Genomic DNA, 18,329 nt, shown 5'->3' with positions numbered 1-18,329 from the left:
AAGTGATAGAGGTAGTGACAAGGGAGAGATGGAGATAAAATGAAAAAGAAAGACATAGAGAGAGAAGAGTGGAGAGAGGGAGAGATGGAGAGAGTATGTGTATGTTTTGGGGTGAGATAGAGAGACAAAGAAGGGGAGATGGAAGGAAGGGCGAAGAGAAGGAGAGAGGGAGGGAGATAGTTACAAAGTTGGAGGGGGGAGAGAGATAGAGGGAGGTGAGAGAGAAAGGGAGAGAGACGAAGGAAGAGAGGGGGGTAAGAATAAATACATAGAGAGAGAGAGAGAGAGCTAGAGGGAAGAGAGATAGATAGGGGAGAGAGAGAGTGAAGGGGATGAGAGAGGGAGAGGAAGAGGGAGCGAGAGATATATAGGTATGGAAAAAGAGTGTGTATGTTTTGGGGGTGATTGTGCCACAAGAGAGAGAGAGTGTGTGAAGGGGAAGAGAGAGGGAGAGGAAGAAGGAGTGAGAGATATATAGATATGGAGAAAGAGTGTGTATGTTTTTGGGGTGATTGCGTCGAGAGGCGCTCTATAACCCGGTATGGGGGTAAAGCTCACATAAACATCTCTACAACCCAATATGAGGGTAGATCTCACATAAGCATGTAAACTTAAACATTTAACATGTAATGTTTCACATTTAACATTTAACATTTTTAATCTAATGCGAGACCTATTTAAAAATCAATCTAATTACTATTATGTATAAACAAAATATAAATTTAAAATATAAAGAGGTTTACCAACACTCAAAAAATAGATATGGTAAATAAATAAAAATATAAATAAACTAGAGGTATTGTAAATAAATAAAAGCTCTTTTTATACTTACTCCATAGGTATGGTAAATAAACAAAACATATCTTTTTTATATTTACTCCATAAACCTATTTATATTTAGGAAAACTCAAAAAATAGGGTTTTTTTTTTAATCTATTAACAAAGGAGATAAAATTACATCAAGACCGCAGTCTGAAACATTGCCCTGCATAGTGGAATGTGACTACTCCAGCACAGGGAGCTCAGTCTTGCACCTTTTTCTCGGATTACAAAAATAAAAAAGAGCTGAACTGCCATTCACCATCTGAACAAAAACATGCCCAATAGTATGGGCCGCCTGTTGAACTGTCATAACATGAGAAAACAAGCTAAACATCAGGGGATTCTTCAATAATCCGGCACCAACCTGTATCATAAATGTTTCCTTCAGGAGCCGCTGCTGCATTGGATGGTCCAAGGTCATTCGTTTCCATGTCCACGTTCTGAGCATTGCTTGCTGTAGCCTCAGGAGCCTTAGGAGTCTGCAGATGCTCTCTGCCAATCTCCAACTGGATATTCGTTGCCCGAGTAGAAATAGGTACCAAGCCTTCCCGAGGAGCATTTGGTTCGCCCTCTTGGGCTTCTTCCTGAAAAACGTTGTAATCCTAGGTCGATTTAGCCTGCTGCAGAATGTAAAGATCACTGAGCCATAAGTGGGACGCCCTCTTCCGCTTCACGTGCTTGGATAATGCCCAACAGAAAAGTCGCTAGAGGGGGAGGTCGACTCAGTGGATGGGCTGGAAGGCACCCTCCTGTGCTGTCCCCGACGGGACCTCATACAATGGCGACATCGAGGCATTGGGACGTCCAAAATAGTGGTGAGTGAGCGAGGCAGAGAGGCGATGCAGTTTGAGCCAAACGCGCGCGTGACCACAAGGACTAAGCTATCTGATAACTGGTCCACAGCAATTCGCAGGCCTGGTGCCCGAGAAATCAACCGAAATGAGGACGGAGGCTGCCCTGTCGAGCTTTCTGAGCTTGGAGACAGTGTCGCCCTTTCATTTAAGCTACCTTTATCCTCCGGGAGGATGAGACTCTCATATCCTTTGTCAAACTCAGAGTTCCAACCATTTTTTAGAGCGTTCTGCTATTGAACCACCAAGAATTGCACCCCCGCCGGTTCGCAATTGAGCTTTAAAACCTTGATCTCCTGCAGGTCTCGAGAATCATCCCAATTGAATGCTGTAGTGAATGTTGCCAGGGTGTGGAGCGAGCCAGCGCGTGCACGCACATGGACCATCGTGCAGGACATGGGTGGTGTAACATAGCCGATGTACTTCGAGCAAATGAACTCTGTATTAACCGTTTTCCAATACCCTTCATTAAGTTACCTGTTGGTGGTGTTGTGCCGCGTGGGCATGTGACGAGCCGCCTGGCACCACCTCTGTCCCATCCTCAATGTAATATGTCTAAGCATGTGCATCCGGGGAAAAAATAGGTTTTATTTAGTTGAAGCCTATGGGTCAAATACTATGGGCCAAATGCCATATATATAAAAGAGGTATGGTAAATAAATAAATATAAAAGAGGTATAAATAAGTATGGTAAATAAATAAAAATATATCAAATATGATTAGAAATCAATATTTAAACTCATAGATCCAACCTATATCAAAAATACCACGGGCCAAATTATTATTAATACCATGCAAAAAAATATTATGAACCCTAATATTAATATTATATTAAATCTAATATTCATATTGATATATTATAATATTAATATTATTAAATTTAATAACTTTGGATTAATGTAATATCAAATTTATTATATTATAATATATATTAATATATTATGATATATATTAACTCTAGATATATGTGGGAAGGAAGAACAAAGACATAGAGTGATATAGATGGAGAGATAGGGGGAATGACAAGGGAGAGATGGAGATAAACCGAAGGAGAGGGGAGAGGAGGAATGAAGAGAGAGAGAGAGGGAGAGGAGTGAGAGAGGTAGAGAAGGGTAAGAGAGGGAGAGGGAGACACAAAGACAGAGGGGGAAGAGAGAGAAGGAGAGAGGGAGGGAGATAATGAGAGGATTGGAGGGGGGAGAGAGAGAGAGAGATGGGGGAAGAGAAAGGAGGTAGGAGAGAAAGGACAAGAAAGAGGACTTGAGAGAGAGGAGGAGAGAGGGAGGGATGGAGAGATGGAGTTGGAGGGAGGGGGAGAGAGAGAAGATGAAAGACATAAAGAGTAAGAAGTGGAGAGAGAGAGGGAGTGACAGGGGAGGGAGAGTGTGTGTGTATGCTTAGGGGTGAGATAAAGATACAAAAAAGGAGAGATGGGGAGAAGGGGAGAGAGAAGGAGAGAGGGAGAGATATAGTAACATAGTTGGAGAGAGAAAGAGGGAGGGAGAGAGAGAGAAGGGGTAAGAGGGATGATTGGAGGGAAAAGAGAGAAAGAGTGAGTGATGGGGAAAAGAGAGAAAGAGAGAGTGATGGGGAAAAGAGAGGGAGGTAGGAGAGAAATGGAGAAAGAGGAAGGATGAGAGATAGGACTTGAAAGAGAGGAGGTAAGTGATGGGGAAAGAGAGAGGATTGGAGGGAAAAGAGAGAGAGAGAGAGAGAGAGAGAGAGAGTGATGTGCCAGGAGAGGGAGGTAGGAGAGAAAAGGAGAGAGAGGAAGGACGAGAGAGAGGAGGAGAGAGGGAGGGATAGAGAGATGGAGTTGGAGGGGGAGAGAGGGAGGGATAGAGAGATGGAGTTGGAGGGGGAGAGAGGGAGGGAAGAAGAAATACATAGAGATTGAGAAGTGGAGAGGGAGAGGGAGTGATAAGGGAGGGAGATATGGAGAGAGAGAGTGTGTATATGTTTGGGGTGAGATAAAGAGACAAAGAAGGAGAGATAAAGAGGTGGTGGGAGAGAAAGAGAGAGAGAGAGAGAGGGATATAGTAACAGAGTTGGAGGGTGAAGAGAGAGAGAGAGGTGGGAGATAAAGGGAGAGAGAGGAAGGAAAAGAGAGGATGTGAGAGAGTGGAGAGAGGTAGTGAGAGATAGATGAAGTTGGAGGGGGAGAGAGGGAGGTAAGAAGAAAGACATAGAGAGATAAAGGTGGAGAGAGATAGAGAGGGAGTGATAAGGAAGATGTAGAGAGAGGGAGATATGAAAACATGAGGAAAGAGATAGAAGCGGGGGAGAGGGAGAGAAGTGGAAAAGAGAGAGAGAGGGAGAGGAGGAGGGAGGGATAGATAGATAGATAGGAGAAAGAGAGTGTATGCTTTGGGGGTGATATAGAGAGACAAAAGGAGATAGAGATATTGATGAAAGGTGAAGAGAGGGAAGAAGAGAGAGATGGAGAGAGGGAGGGAGAGACAAAGAGATTGATAAATATGGAGTGAGTTATGCGTTTGGTGGGGTGAGATAGAGAGACAAAGAAGGAGAGATGGAGGGAGGTATAGATATAGATGGAGGGGGGATAGAGGGAAAAATATTTCTTGCACTAGATGATTGATTTCAGTGTAGATGGCGATTTCTAATCCTATTTGATTGCTTGCACTAGATGCATTGATTTTAGTGTAGATGTTGATTTCTAATGATATTTGATTGTTTGCACTAGATGCATTGATTTCAATATAGATGATTTCTAATCCTATTTTATTGCTTGCACTAAATTCATAGATTTCAGTGTAGATGGTGATTTCTAATCCTATTTGATTGCTTGCACTAGATGCATTGATTTCAATGTTGATGTTGATTTCTAATTATATTTGATTGTTTGCACTAGATCCATTGATTTCAATCTAAACGATTTCTAATCCTATTTGGTTACTTGCATAAATGCATTGATTTCAATGTATATGGTGATTTTTAATCCTATTTGATTGCTTGCACTAAATGCATTAATTTCAGTGTAGCTATTGGTTTCTAATCCTATTTGCTTACTTACACTAGAGGCATTGATTTGAGTGTAGATGTTGATTTCTAATCCTCTTTGATTTCTTGCATTAGATGCCTTGATTTCAGTGTAGAAGTTGTTTTCTAATCTTGTTTGATTGCTTGCATTAGATGCATTGATTTTAGTTTAGATGTTGATTTATGATTTTATGTGATCGGATGTATGATAGTACATTAATTTTAAAGCGATTGGATTAACAATGTGCATTGATTTCAACATAAGCACAACAAATTATTGGAACTGTACATTGATTTTTGTGTTATAGTAATTCAACTTATTAATGATGGAGAGCAAGAGAAGCATGCATGATGTTTACTACAACAACTCGAGCTAAAGAATTAAATGGTTTACAATTTCAATTGTCATTTTCATATAATCGATATGAAAAGATGATAAAACTAACAAGAGCAACAATTAAAATAGTAGAAGAAAATAGTTTGAGATTGATCACAATGAATAATATTTGTAATTGGTTACATTCTTATTCACATTTTATATCATTCAACACTATTACATTGTCACTTTGCATTTATCATCTCAACGAACTGAGGTAACAAAGCAAATTTAAAAGTAAAATGACCAGTTATTTAGCATATTTAAAATGTTCATATTAATATTAGATGTATTTACATATTATTGATAAAATTAACCATATACTCAATAGATTTTCCTTGCCACACAATTGAAACCAATCTAGATCCATCTTAACTCTAGATCCATCACGCATCGAGAGGGATCAAATATCTCGAGGTGCAAACTTTTCCTCAAGTTTTGCACTCAAAAAAAGAGGTTTACACCTTGAGAGATTTGATCCCTCTCGACCCTTGATAGAATCGAAGTTATGGATATAGGCTAGTTTTATCAAAAATTGAGAATGTTTAAGGGTTTTTGTCATTGATGAAATTTTGACAATGTTGGATATTGGAGGAATTACTAGTGCCAAAATAACAATACTTTGTTCTTCTTTTAATGTTGCACATCTTGTTATTATATGATTTCTCTTCGGCCAAATATGGAAAAGCTCTTGTAAGGTTATGTTATGCAAACATTTTAACTTGGTAAAATTACATAATAATAATAATAATAAAATAATATTAATATTTATAATTATTAATTTTTTATTTTTTTTTTTGTAAGCTAAAGTAGGACCTTTGATTTTCTATTTAACTAGGTTGAAATAAGTACAAACATTTGGTGGCCTCAACCCGCCCCGAAGGGAAACCAGGTCTGTTGGCCACCTTAAGTCTATATAAGCCGACCAGTAGCAAAAAAGAATAAGTCTGTTTTTCCATGCCAAATAAACATTACTGTCAAAATTACTAATTTGATTTCCTATCGACATTAGAGACTATATACAAAAAAAGGAGAGCTTGTTCTCAAAGAACTAACAAGGAAAGCCATTAGAACAACTAGAAGGATTAATCTACCATGTTTTCAGGTGGAGTGTCTTCGTCTTTTGTCACTAGAACTAACTTCTTCAGTTGTTGTTGAATCTCCTCCAGCTTGTTGTCCTGCATGAGCAGAGTTATCTGAAGATTCTTCATTTCTCTCCTCAAATTAGGAATGCCCTGAGCCATCTCTGCCATTTCCACTGCCACCTGTTCCATTGCCTTTGCCAGTAATCTCTTCAACACCCAATAAACATGTAAGGCCTGCTTGTATAAAGACAGGCGTCCCCTGGTATTACCCGGGTCAGGAATCAGGTTACCCCAGTCTTCCATCTCTGGTTCCGAATCTTCCTGCATTGCATTTGCTTCTAGTTCTTGGATTATCCTGTGGATATCGGCATCAGTTCCTTCATTATAAGCTTTTTCTGCCTCCTGCACCATATGCCTCATGGTTTTCCGGCCTCGTCTCTGGCAAACTGGAGATGGGGGTCTCTGTTCCTGTCTGTCGGTTTGACGACCTCTTCCTCTGCCCCTACGCCCTCTTCCGCGACCTGGGCGAGTTGATTTGTTCCTGGCAGCTGCCTTGCTTCCCTGCCCAACGTCGAAGGATGCGTTCCCTGTAAATTCCTCACCTCCAGGCCCCTTAGTTTTCTTTTCCAGGTTCGTTCCCTCCCCTTGCTGCTCTCTTTCAGGATTTTTGACCTTCCCCGCTCCTCCTTTCCTCGAATGGACTTGGTAAATCTGCTCAGGGGTCTTCTCTTCCTCCCGAACCATCTGCTTTTCCATCTCCGACTGCCCCTGATCGGTATCCCACCGTGAACCTTGCATGCTCTTATCCTGACCTGTCTGGCTCCCTTCCTTGCTCAATTCGACCCCAGCCTTTCTCATTCTCCCACCCACTGTCTTCTGACTGATATTAAAATGGATGAATTTCCCGTCCCTTTCCCTTCGTCGAACTTCTGCAGCGGTTAAACCTCTTCCCGTTTCCTTAATATTACTGGTGATATCAGAGAAAGCAATGGACAATTTTACGAATTCATACCCCTTTCTATGACGAGTTGCAGAGAATGTCGCCCAGCCTCGAACTCCCTTCGTCTCCTTCCTTTGCCGCATGCAATCTTCAGGTCTGCCTTCTCCTGTCCTTATTAATCTTCTGCCAGCTACCCGACGTCCCATCGTCCATTCGCCGCCATTCTTACCTCCTTCCTCCTCCACTTCTCTGTCGCCTCTACTCCTCGGGATTCTGCCTAGCCTGTAGGCCGTCCCAACGTCCTGTGTAATTATACTGTTGCGTGGTGACCTGCATTGCCACCTTCCTACCTTCATTATGTTCCCACACGTTGCCTCCTCTTCCACCCCGATCGGGGGCCATCTGTAGCCTTTATCATGAAGTTGTAATCTCATTATCATCCTGAGTAATGATTAAATTGAGGGTCTCCCATCGTGGCTTGTCTATATGAGTTGGCCATATATTGTCTACCTTCCCATCATGTTCATTGCAACCCCAGTTAGATAGGATGTCTGCTGCTTTATTACCGTCCCTTCTAACATGGGTAATGATTTTGTAGTCAATGTGTTTCATTATATCTGCCAGGTCCTGAATTAGTCCTGCCGTCCTCCAGCTCTTCGCTACCTGTTCCCAATCCTTCCCGTTATTCAATTTCCTAAGCATCTCTACTACTAGCTGTGAGTCTCCTTCAATTTCCAGCTTGGTATATCCGTTTCTAATTGCTATTCTGATGCCTTGGTAAACTGCCATCAATTCAGCTTCATTATTACTCATTATGCCCCCCGATCAGCATAAACCCATCTGGTTTGTCCTTGATTATCTCTGAAAATGCCTCTGAATCCTGCTGGCCATAGGTTTCCTTTAGAAGCCCCATCAAAATTTAGTTTGATGAAGTTTTCACGAGGGCATTTGAATTTGGATGGGCTCTGGTTCTGAATGCTGTGATTTCTTTTCTTTTGAGGATAAACCATGCCATACTCCAGATTTAGGCTGGCTAAGATTCGGCCTTCCTCTAGGGTTGTTTTCCAGTCCTCCTCCTCCCAGGCATCCGATAGAATAGTTTCTCTTATGAGTTTTTGGGTTCGCTTCCAAATCATCTCTGGAGGGTTTTCTTTGTCTTGAAATATTCTTTGATTTCTTTCATTCCATATTAGCCATATATTAAATCCCATTGCTAGACTCCAGGCTCTCCTAACCACCGGGCTTGAGAATTGACCTTTCCCCCATTGGAAGATGGTTTGTTTGATGTCAAGGGGATCCCTGTTTGACTTTCCAAAAAGGTTCCTGACTTCTTCCCATTGTTGCTGGGCAATAGGGCATGAGTTCAAGAGGTGTTCCTGCGTTTCTTTGTCCCTTTTGCATAGACTACATCTAGGAGGTCCATAGAATCCTCGCTTCTGTATCTGATCCCAAGTCAGGATTCTTCCTTTTCCTACTAACCAAGCAAACAAAGTTACCTTTGGCCACCAATTGTTCTTCCATATTTGTTTCCACCCTAGTGCATCCTCTTCTTGTTCCTGACGGGTGGTTAGATAGTAGGCTTCCCTTACCGTGAAAGTTCCCTTTGTGGATCTACCCCATCGAAGTATATCTGGGCCTGTTCTAATTTTGATTCTTCTTGATTCCATTTCTTTTACAAGTATCGCTTTCTGTTCAGGATTTATGTTGTTGTCCCATTCTTCCGGATTCCTCCAAGTTCGCCAGGTCTCATCTTGCCTTTCTTCTTTCCAATATTCATTAACATAATTTAACCCCTCTGCTGTAGCTTTCTGATAAGTATTTTGCAGGGCTTGTATCCCTATCATTCTCTCTCTTTGCTGCCAAGCTTCCTCCCAAAATTTGGCTATATTTCCATTCCTTATTTACCAGAAAGAATGTCTGCCTATAATATCTCTATTTTGACTGGACAGGTCCCATATTGTGGATCCCCTTGGAATCTAAGAATGCCTTCAGCAGTTGTGAGCATATTGTATTTTTGGGTCCAAATCTTTTTCCATAGATCTTCTCCACTCCTCATCCATCTCCACCACAACTTTGCTCCTAGAACTTGGTTCAAAGTGGACGGATCCCTAAGACCTAGTCCCCATTCTTCCTTATGCTTTATTACACCTTTCCACGATATTAGGGCCCATTTCTTTTGTTGTTTTGGACCTCCCCAGATGAATTTTCTGAATATTTCCATCATTTTTGTACATACTTCTTTGGGGACCGCCATTTCCGAAAGAGGATAGATAGGAATTGCTTGAAGAATTGATTTAAGGAGCACTAGTCTTCCCGCTATGTTCAGTGATCGGAAGGACCAGTTTGCCAGTCTGTTCTTGAGTTTCTCAACAGTTTGCTGCCAGTTTGCTATCCTTAGAGGGTTTAATGCTAATTGATTTCCCAAGTATTTTGTAGGTAATTCTCTAGAGCGGAAGCCCAGAATTCTGGTCAGGTGGGCTTTGACTGCTTCTGGTGTGTTGAAGAGGAATGTGCATGATTTGTCCTTGTTAATTTTTGTGCCTGATGCTTCCATGAAGAGGTCCAGAATCCGTTTTACCCTCTTAACTTCTCTTAGTGAGACCGCACAAAAAAGCATAATGTCATCAACGAACTGCTGATGAGTAATTGGTAAGTTGTTTCCCCATGGCTTCAGTCCTTTGATTTTCCTCTATCTCGGTTCTTTTTTGAAGTATCGTCCCAGTCCTTCCGCTGCAATTATGAACAAGAATGGGGATAAAGGATCTCCCTGTCGCAGTCCTCTTGTGGCATTGAAAGTCGAGGTTGGTGACCCATTTAAGAGAATGGAGAAATTGGGGGTGGATATCATATCATAGATCCAGTTTACCCATCTATTTTAAAAGCCAAATGCCATTAGGATTGTTTTAAGGTAGTTCCAATTTAGATGGTCATACGCCTTTGAGAGGTCCAATTTTACCATCATTCCCATTTCCTTTTTTGTTTCAGAGAATGAATCACTTCCTGGGATACCACCAAGCCGTCTAGAATTTGTCTCCCTTCCACAAACCCAGTTTGTTCCGGGGAGATTATGCTAGAAAGAATTGGTTTCAATCTCTTAGCCATTAAAGTAGCGATAATTTTATATATTACATTACAAAGAGCAATAAGACGGAAAATTTGGGCAGTTTCTGAGTGAGCAGATTTAGGAATAAGAGATAAAAGAGTTGAGTTTAAACCAGGCCATACCTTCTGGTGTCTGCGAGATTCCTCTATCACCTCCAGGATGTCCTGCCCTAGGAAGTGCCAGCCTGCTTGGTAAAATTCCATGGTAAATCCGTCTGGTCCTAGGGCTTTATTTTTTTTCATCCCTTTCACTATTTCCTCCACTTCCTCCAGGGTTGCTGCCCTCATCAGAGCTAAGTTCTGGTCTCTCGTGATCATTCTTGGGATTTCATTGCATACCCTTCCTATAGCATCTTCTCTGTCCTCTTGAGGTTCAGTAAGGATGTCTTTAAAGTATCCGACTAGAACTTGCTCCATTTCCTCATGTTGGGTTATACGTTGCGCTTCCTCATTTTTGATGGAGAAAATTCTATTCCTCTGTCTATGCTGGATCATGGCTTGATGGAAGAACTTTGTATTCTTTTCTCCATCATGAACCCTGTTTATACGAGACTTCTGCTTTCATAATATTTCTTCTTGTTTTCTGTGTTCCTCAAGTTGGCTTATCACTACACCTTCTTCTCTGCTTTTTTCCTCACTTTGGCCTTCTGATATAATTTCTTGTTGCAGCACTCACATTTTTTGCTCTAAACGCTGTTGCTCCAAGAATATATTCCCAAATTCATCTTTGTTCCATTTTTTTATTTTTTCTCCGATTTCTTTTAGTTTTAGTTGGAAGGTCTGCATCTTGCTTCTTCCTCTTTGTTGGCTCTGGGTCCACCATTCCTCCACCTTTGGCATGAACTGTTGATTCCTAAGCCAAAACGCTTCAAACCTAAAGGGACATCTTTTTGGGCTCGACTTGATGTCAATTTCTAGCCTGATAGGCCAGTGATCTGAGCCCATTGCGGGAAGGATCATAGTTTCTAAGAATATATCTCTGTTTATAATTTGCTCCGATATTAAAAATCTGTCCGGTCTTGATGCAATTTGATTTTGGCTCCCTCTTCTATTTTTCCATGTATGGATCCCATTTATTGTAGGAATATCAACCAGTCTTTGCTCCAATATCATCTCACCGAAGGCTTCCATGTCTTGGTCTGGTCTTTTTGATCCTCCTCGTTTTTCCGTTGTGGTTGTAATCATGTTAAAGTCCCCACCTGCAATCCATGGCATCTCCGGGAACAGCCTTCGAATTGTTTTCATATTTTGAAGAAAGCTTCTGCGCTCACTTGATAAATGCGGGCCATATACACCTGTAAGGATTATCCATTCCGACGAACCTATCATTCTAAAGGTTCCTGAAAGAATTCGAGGGAAGCTGACCCAATTTTCGAATTGAACTTCCTTAGGATTCCATAGGACTGCTAGCCCTCCTGCAGTGCCTGCCGCATCTTGACCCATTATCTCATAATGAGTATTAAATCTTCTCATTATTTCTTCCATTTTCTGGGTACTAATCTTCGTTTCTTGAATTATCATTATACTAGGTTTATCTTTTTTCAACCTATCCCTGAGATATCTCTGTTTTCCCTTACTATTGAGACCTCTGATATTCCAGCTTGTGATTATCATTTTAATATTTTTTACGGTTGTTGAAATACCTTTGAGAGAGGTATGACTCTTCCTAAATTAACCAGCATCTCCCCTACCACTTGAATGGTTTCACTCATTGGATGCCTACCTCTTTTCCTTCCTCCTTTGCCAGTATTGCCCATTTCGATACTCTGAGACCCTTGCGCTCCTATTTGTTCTGGCTGACTTGCAGAAAGTACTCCTACCTTTTCCTTGTATTTTTGGAACATCTCTTTATATAATTGCTTTTCTTCTTCTGGTATAAATATTTCATCTAGGTTCCTCCATTCCTGTAACAATCTTCTCATTTTTCGTTCCTCGTCACTTCCTCTATCTTTTTGAGGATCAACCTCCATTTGAGTCTGTTCATTTAGCAGGTCCAAATTCTCCTTTACCCCTCCTTGTTCCATGTTTATCTGGATTGAGTCTTGTTCTTTTGTTTCTTTTGATAGTTCCATAGGTTCCTCATCGCTTTCCTCCTTTTCCATCCCCCTTTCCTCTTCTTGAAGAGCCTTAAACTTGTTTTGATTTTCCAATGGCATTGTTTTGACTGGTGGTTGCAGCAGGGGCGATCCTTATAATTATTAATTATTAATAATAAAACCAACCTAGATTTAACAGTAAAATTACATAGTAATAATAATAAAATTAATATTTATAATTATTAATCATTAATAATTAAACCAACCTAGATTTCATTAGCATCTACGAAACCTGATTGGGATCAAATATATTGAGATGCAAACCTCTTTTAGATTGAAAGATTTTAATGAATAACTTTGAAGGCAAAGTCGTGAGAGCTTAAAGGTTTTTGCTCAATATCAAACTCTACAATAGATTAAGTGTCAGGCAAGTCAGTAACTCCAATAGGCAGTAAAACTGATTCGATTTATTTCATTAGGTATGCTATTGTTATATACAAAAGGGTGTGACTGCTCAGTTCATCTCCTGATGACTGTTCACATTCCTAATTTAACTATTTACATAAATTCACCCAATCGTGAGGATTAGGTGTCAACATTCCCCCCCTTAATCTGAAGGGATGTTGGTGAGTCCAAGCATCGTTCTGAATCTTTCAAGTTTTTCTCTTCCAAGAGCTTTGGTGAAGATGTTTGCAATTTGATCATTTGTGGAACAATGACGAAGATGGATTGTTTTGGCCTCAACATGATGTTGGATCAGATGATATTTAGTATTGATGTGCTTTGTTCGATCATGGAACTTTGGGTTCTTGGCCAACTTTATTGCAGAGGTGTTGTCAACCATGAGTGGAGTTGATTGTACTTGTTTTACCTGCAAATCTTCAAGAATTTTCCTGAGCCACACAATTTCTTTTATTGCTTCAGCTGCTGCCACGTATTCTGCTTCTGTTGTGGAATCTGCTGGAACTGATTGTTTGCTTGATCTCCAGGAGGCAGCTCCTGATCCAAGACTCATAGCATATCCTGAGGTAGATACCCCAGTTTCTTTGTCTCCATCGAAGTCTGAATCAGAGTATCCGATCAAACTGGAGTCATCCACCTGTGTGTACTTGATTCCATAGTCTTGAGTTCCCTTCAAGTACTTTACTCTTTTTGCAGCAGACCAATGTCCCTCACAAGGCTTTTGCATAAACCTAGAGAGGATTCCAACAACAAATGAAATGTCTGGTCTGGAAGTAGCAAGGTAGTTGAGACTTCCTACAAGCTGTCTATACTTTGTTGCATCCTCAAATTCCTTTCCTTCAATAGATGTGAGCTTTAAATTTTGTTCCATTGGAGTAGTAAGAGGATTGCACTCTGTCATGCCAAATCTGTCTAACAAATCTCCAATGTATTTCTTTTGAGAAAGAAATATGGACTTTGGATGTTGGGTTACTTCAATGCCAAGATAGTAATGAACATAGCCCAAATCAGTGATTTCAAAACTTTTCCCCAATTCCTTCTTTATGGATGCAATGTAGCTTTCATTGTTCCCTGTCATTAAAAAATCATCTACATATACCACAAGATATACAACTATTTTGCCAACTTTCTTGACAAATAAAGTTGCATCATCAAGATCAAAATGATTGAAGTTGAGTTTCAGAAGATGCTCAGTTAGTTTTTCATACTAGGTTCGCGGTGCTTGTTTGAGGCCATACAAGGACTTCACAAGTTTGCATACTTTATGTTCATGTCCTTTCACAACAAATCCTTCAGGCTGGGACATAAAAACATTCTTTTTTAGATCTCAATTCAAGAAGGCAGTTTTTACATCCATTTGATGGACTTTCCAACCGTTCTGAGCTGCTAGTGCAAAGATTGTCCGGATGGTGGCCCATTCTGCTGTGGGGGGAAAAAGTTTCCTCATAGTCGACCCCTTCCTTCTGTGCAAAACCTTTTGCCACAAGCCTAGCTTTGTGCTTGTCAAGTGAGCCATCAGCTTTGTACTTGTTCTTGTAGACCCACTTGCAGCCAATTGGTTTGGTTCCAAATGGAGGATCAACCAGCTTCCAAGTGCCGTTCTTTATGAGGGCATCATACTCCTTTTGCATCGCTTCTTTCCATTCATCATGAGAAGCAGCTTCTTTAAAGGAAGTTGGTTCAAAATCTGTAGACAAGTTCAATTCACAATCATAAGAAACATCCATATCAATAGGTGAATTAGAGTCATCTACATCACCTCCATTTTGTCGGTTTGAATTTCTGGTTCCTGTTTTTCCAATTTCATCAGGATGAACACTTTCAAGTGTCTTTGTCAGCCACTTTGGGGGACCTTTCTGAGATGGTCCAGGCTGTTCTGTTGATTGAGTTGGGATTGAATGAAGATTGAGTCTCCCAATTCTATCAATTACATCACTTAAAGCATCATCCGTTGTTGGAGTTTCATTCGGGGGAGAGTGTTCTTCAGAAGAAGATTCCATATGTTGATCTAGAATAGGAATCCCCCCTTCAAGATGTGGAATCTGATTATCAAATTCTTGAAATGATTTTGTTTTTGCGAATTTATCCAAGCGATCAAGTTGCCGCTCAACAACATTATCAGATTTGGATGATTCAAGAAAAATTACATCTCTAGATATAACAAACTTTTTATTTACTTCATCATAGAGGCGGTATGCTTTGGAGGTGTTTGAATACCCCAGGAAGATACAATTACGACTTCTAGCACCAAATTTGTTTCTATGTACCTTTGGTATCAAAGCATAACAGGTGGAACCAAAGACCCTGAGATGTTTTACCGAAGGAACATGTCCATACCACAATTCATAAGGAGTCTTGTTTCTTATAGCATTAGATGGGCATCTATTCTTTATATATGCAGCACATAGAACAACATCAGCCCAAAACATTATCTTTACATTTTTGAAGAAAAGCATGGATCGTACCATATTCAAGATTGTTCTATTCATTCTTTCAGCTACACCATTCTGTTGGGGATTATAAGGCACAGTTGTTTGATGTTTGATCCCATGTTGGCGAAGATAGTTTTCAAATTCATTTGATGTATATTCTTTTCCATTATCAGTGCGAATAGACCCAATATGAGATTGTGCATCATTTTCAATCCATTTACGAAAATTCTTGAATGTTTGAAAAGCATCAGATTTGTTCTTCAATAAATAAACCCAACACATTCTGGTGTAGTCATCAATAAATGTCATGATATATTTATTTCCATTTGCAGAAGCAACAAGCATTGGACCACATAAATCTGAATGAATAAGTTCAAGCTTCCTATGTGCTCTTGAATGTGAATCATGAAAAGACTGTTTGCTATGCTTTCCTAGAATGCAAGCATCACATTGCTTAAGTTTTCTAGGAATTGTAGGCAAACCAGCAACACCATTTTTCTTCAATAAGCGGAGACTGTCATAGTTTAAATGTCCAAATCTAGCATGCCATAATAAACTTGATGGAAGTGTACCTTCTTCATGATGAGAATTGTATGAGAAATGTTATGCATGAGCATATGTTCCTTGTAGCTTAAGAAGCCTTTCTTTTTCTATTCCCCTCATGACAAGTGAGTGGTCAGATGCTTTTCTTACCTCAAGCTTGCCATCAAACATATGAATGGAGTGACCTTGCTGGCGGATGTGGACCAAGGACAACGAGTTTCTCTTGAGCTGTGGGAGATATAGAACATGATCCAGAAGAAAGTCTGGAAGACCAGGCAGTTTAAGCCTGATTGTGCCAAGCCCTGATGGCTTGATTTTTGATTGATCTGCAAAGTATACTGCTCCATCAACATTGTCAGTGAAATCTTCAAAAAAATATTTTCGATGAGTCATGTGATAGGTCACTCCTGAATCAAGCAACCAATCATTTTTCCATGAAGTAAGTGAAGCATTAAACAAATCTTCATTTACTCCAATGTTACATTGTGCCTCAACATAGTGAGAGGATTCAGGTGCTTTACCTTTGTTTGTATCATCATTTTTACCTTTCTGTTGGTTTCTTTTCTGCTCAATTTTGTCCCATGGTAGCTTGCATGTAGAGGCATCATGTGATTCATTTCTTTTACAGCGAATGCAATGCAGATCTGCCTTTTCTCCTTGAGAATGTCTGCCCCCCTGCCTCTGAAATATCTTCCTCTTCCTCTTCGTCCACCTCTTCCTCTTGTAGAATCTTGAGCATGATGCTTTTCTTTATGAGCAAGGCACACAGTCTCTTCAGAAGACTCAGGGGTTGTCTTCTTTCCAAAAGCTTTCTCTCTTTCAGCAAACTTTTTCACAAGAGAGTCAAAGGTTATATATTTGAGATTTCCATTTGCTTGCAAAGACTCAAGATAATTGGAGTAAGTAGGATAAAGTGCCTTGAGAAAATCAATAAGAGGGATATCTAGCTCAACCTTAGTAGATTTGATATCATGCATTATAGACTTTACTTCAGATGCAAGAGCAAGAGGATCATTATTTTGCAGTTCAAGAGTGAAGAGTTTAATCATGAGTTGGACAACTTCAAGTGCAGAATGTGAGTCATAGAGTTCTTTCAGTTTTTGTAGGGCTTCAAAGGCAGTTGAATATGACGAAATATGGTGACTCACCTCTTCATTTGCAGATGCTGCGATTATTGCATAAGATTTGCTGTTCTTGTTTTCCCAAATGACGAGCTCTTTGTCTGAGGTAGGTTGTACTGGGTCATTGTCTCCTTCTCCGACACACACTCCTTTCCACAACTCATTGAAGATGAGGGTGTGTTTTATCATCCGGGACCATTCAGGATAGTTCTCCTTGCCAGTGAGAACTATTTCTACCATGGATATGATTGAATGCATTGTGTAAAAAAAAAAAAACTTTTGCTGATAGAAAATAATACTTCTACCAATGTACTAAAAAAGGCATTCTCAAAAGATTTCAAATCCACAATGTGACCCATATAAATCCATCATTGTATAAATTCACCTCACATAAACCTCATATAAGTTTCATATAAGTCCATCATATAAATCTCATAAAACTTCACCTTATAAATCTTATATAAATCTCATAAAACTCCACCTTATAAATCTTATATAACTTCACCTATAAATACCATGGTCATGCGCATTCTTTGAACTGTAATTTACAGCGGTTAACCTCGGCAAAGCATCAAACATATGAAGGTATGGGTGAACCAAGTTATATGGAGGCTAGCGCATGTATTAAAAATAGCAGCATTGAAAACGTATTTGAAATAGCCAACGTTCAAAACTTATGTGAAACAACAGCTTCAAAAACGTATTTCAGGCAGCATTCGGACTTATATAACCAGCGTTGAAAACTTATGTGAAACAACAGCTTCAAAAACGTATTTCAGGCAGCTTCAAAACGTATTCAGGCAGCATTCAAAACGTATTTCAAACAAAATCACCAGATACCGTGGCTTGTAATGTTGCATAGCATTCGAACTATTCAGAATGTATTTGAAACCATTCACCATACCATTGGATCGTATGAGATACCGCGTTCAAAACAGTTGTGATACCGCGTTCAAAACTTATGAGATCTCCGCTCCGGCACCACCTGGGCTCATCACGCTTCCGTTGCGCTCACACACCATTCACTATCAATTCACTGAAAAAACGCAGAGGACAGAGGCGTTGAGGCAATGGAACACAACGCAGAGGACAGAGCTCAGTCAGAACAATGCTCAGGTTAGAACGACAGAGGACAGCGCTCAGTGGACAGTGCTCAGACCAGCGTACAACCCACAGTAGAAAAAATGAAGGGAGTTACAACTTATTTTGAGAACTGGTTTTGATACCATGTCAGGCTAGGGAGTAACTCCAATAGGCAGTAAAACTGATTCGATTTATTTCATTAGGTATGCTATTGTTATATACAAAAGGGTGTGACTGCTCAGTTCATCTCTCGATGACTGTTCACATTCCTAATTTAACTATTTAGATAAATTCATCACCCAATCGTGAGGATTATGTGTCAACATTAAGTATTTGGAGTTTTGGAAGTGCATTATATTAGATATCATTTTTTGGGATTCAACCGCGTTAAGTCAAGTAAGTCATTCATCTATGACCATTTCCATGAGAGGTAGTCGTAACTAACTAATTTCTAAATTAACTAATAAAATTTTATT

The 18,329-nt window shown here is 40.0% G+C and overlaps 2 protein-coding genes across 2 annotated transcripts; both read right to left on the bottom strand.

Annotated features, from left to right (window-relative positions):
* Positions 1-7,488: 7,488 nt before the first annotated feature.
* On the bottom strand, positions 7,489-7,887 carry LOC149168492 (uncharacterized). Its single transcript, XM_089424898.1, has one exon. The coding sequence runs from the start codon at positions 7,885-7,887 to the stop codon at positions 7,489-7,491; it is 399 nt and encodes a 132-aa protein (XP_089281024.1).
* A 2,961-nt stretch (positions 7,888-10,848) lies between these two features.
* LOC149168491 (uncharacterized) lies at positions 10,849-11,619 on the bottom strand. The gene has a single exon (XM_089424897.1). It carries the CDS (start codon positions 11,617-11,619, stop codon positions 10,849-10,851), a length of 771 nt encoding a protein of 256 aa, XP_089281023.1.
* Positions 11,620-18,329: the final 6,710 nt, after the last annotated feature.

The sequence above is a fragment of the Pinus tabuliformis genome, chromosome 4_2 (assembly GCF_031772625.1).
Source record: "Pinus tabuliformis cultivar Carrire ecotype Pingquan chromosome 4_2, CPIR1, whole genome shotgun sequence".
Classification (NCBI taxonomy): Eukaryota; Viridiplantae; Streptophyta; class Pinopsida; order Pinales; family Pinaceae; genus Pinus; species Pinus tabuliformis.
The sequence above is the reverse complement of the archived record's forward strand: the minus strand, read 5'-3'. Positions and strand labels throughout refer to the sequence as shown.

What these genes read in the sequence shown, in the direction of transcription:
- LOC149168492 (XM_089424898.1), bottom strand. Translation starts at nt 7,887, where the DNA reads ATGAGTAATAATGAAGCTGAATTGATGGCAGTTTACCAAGGCATCAGA.
- LOC149168491 (XM_089424897.1), bottom strand. Translation starts at nt 11,619, where the DNA reads ATGGGTCAAGATGCGGCAGGCACTGCAGGAGGGCTAGCAGTCCTATGG.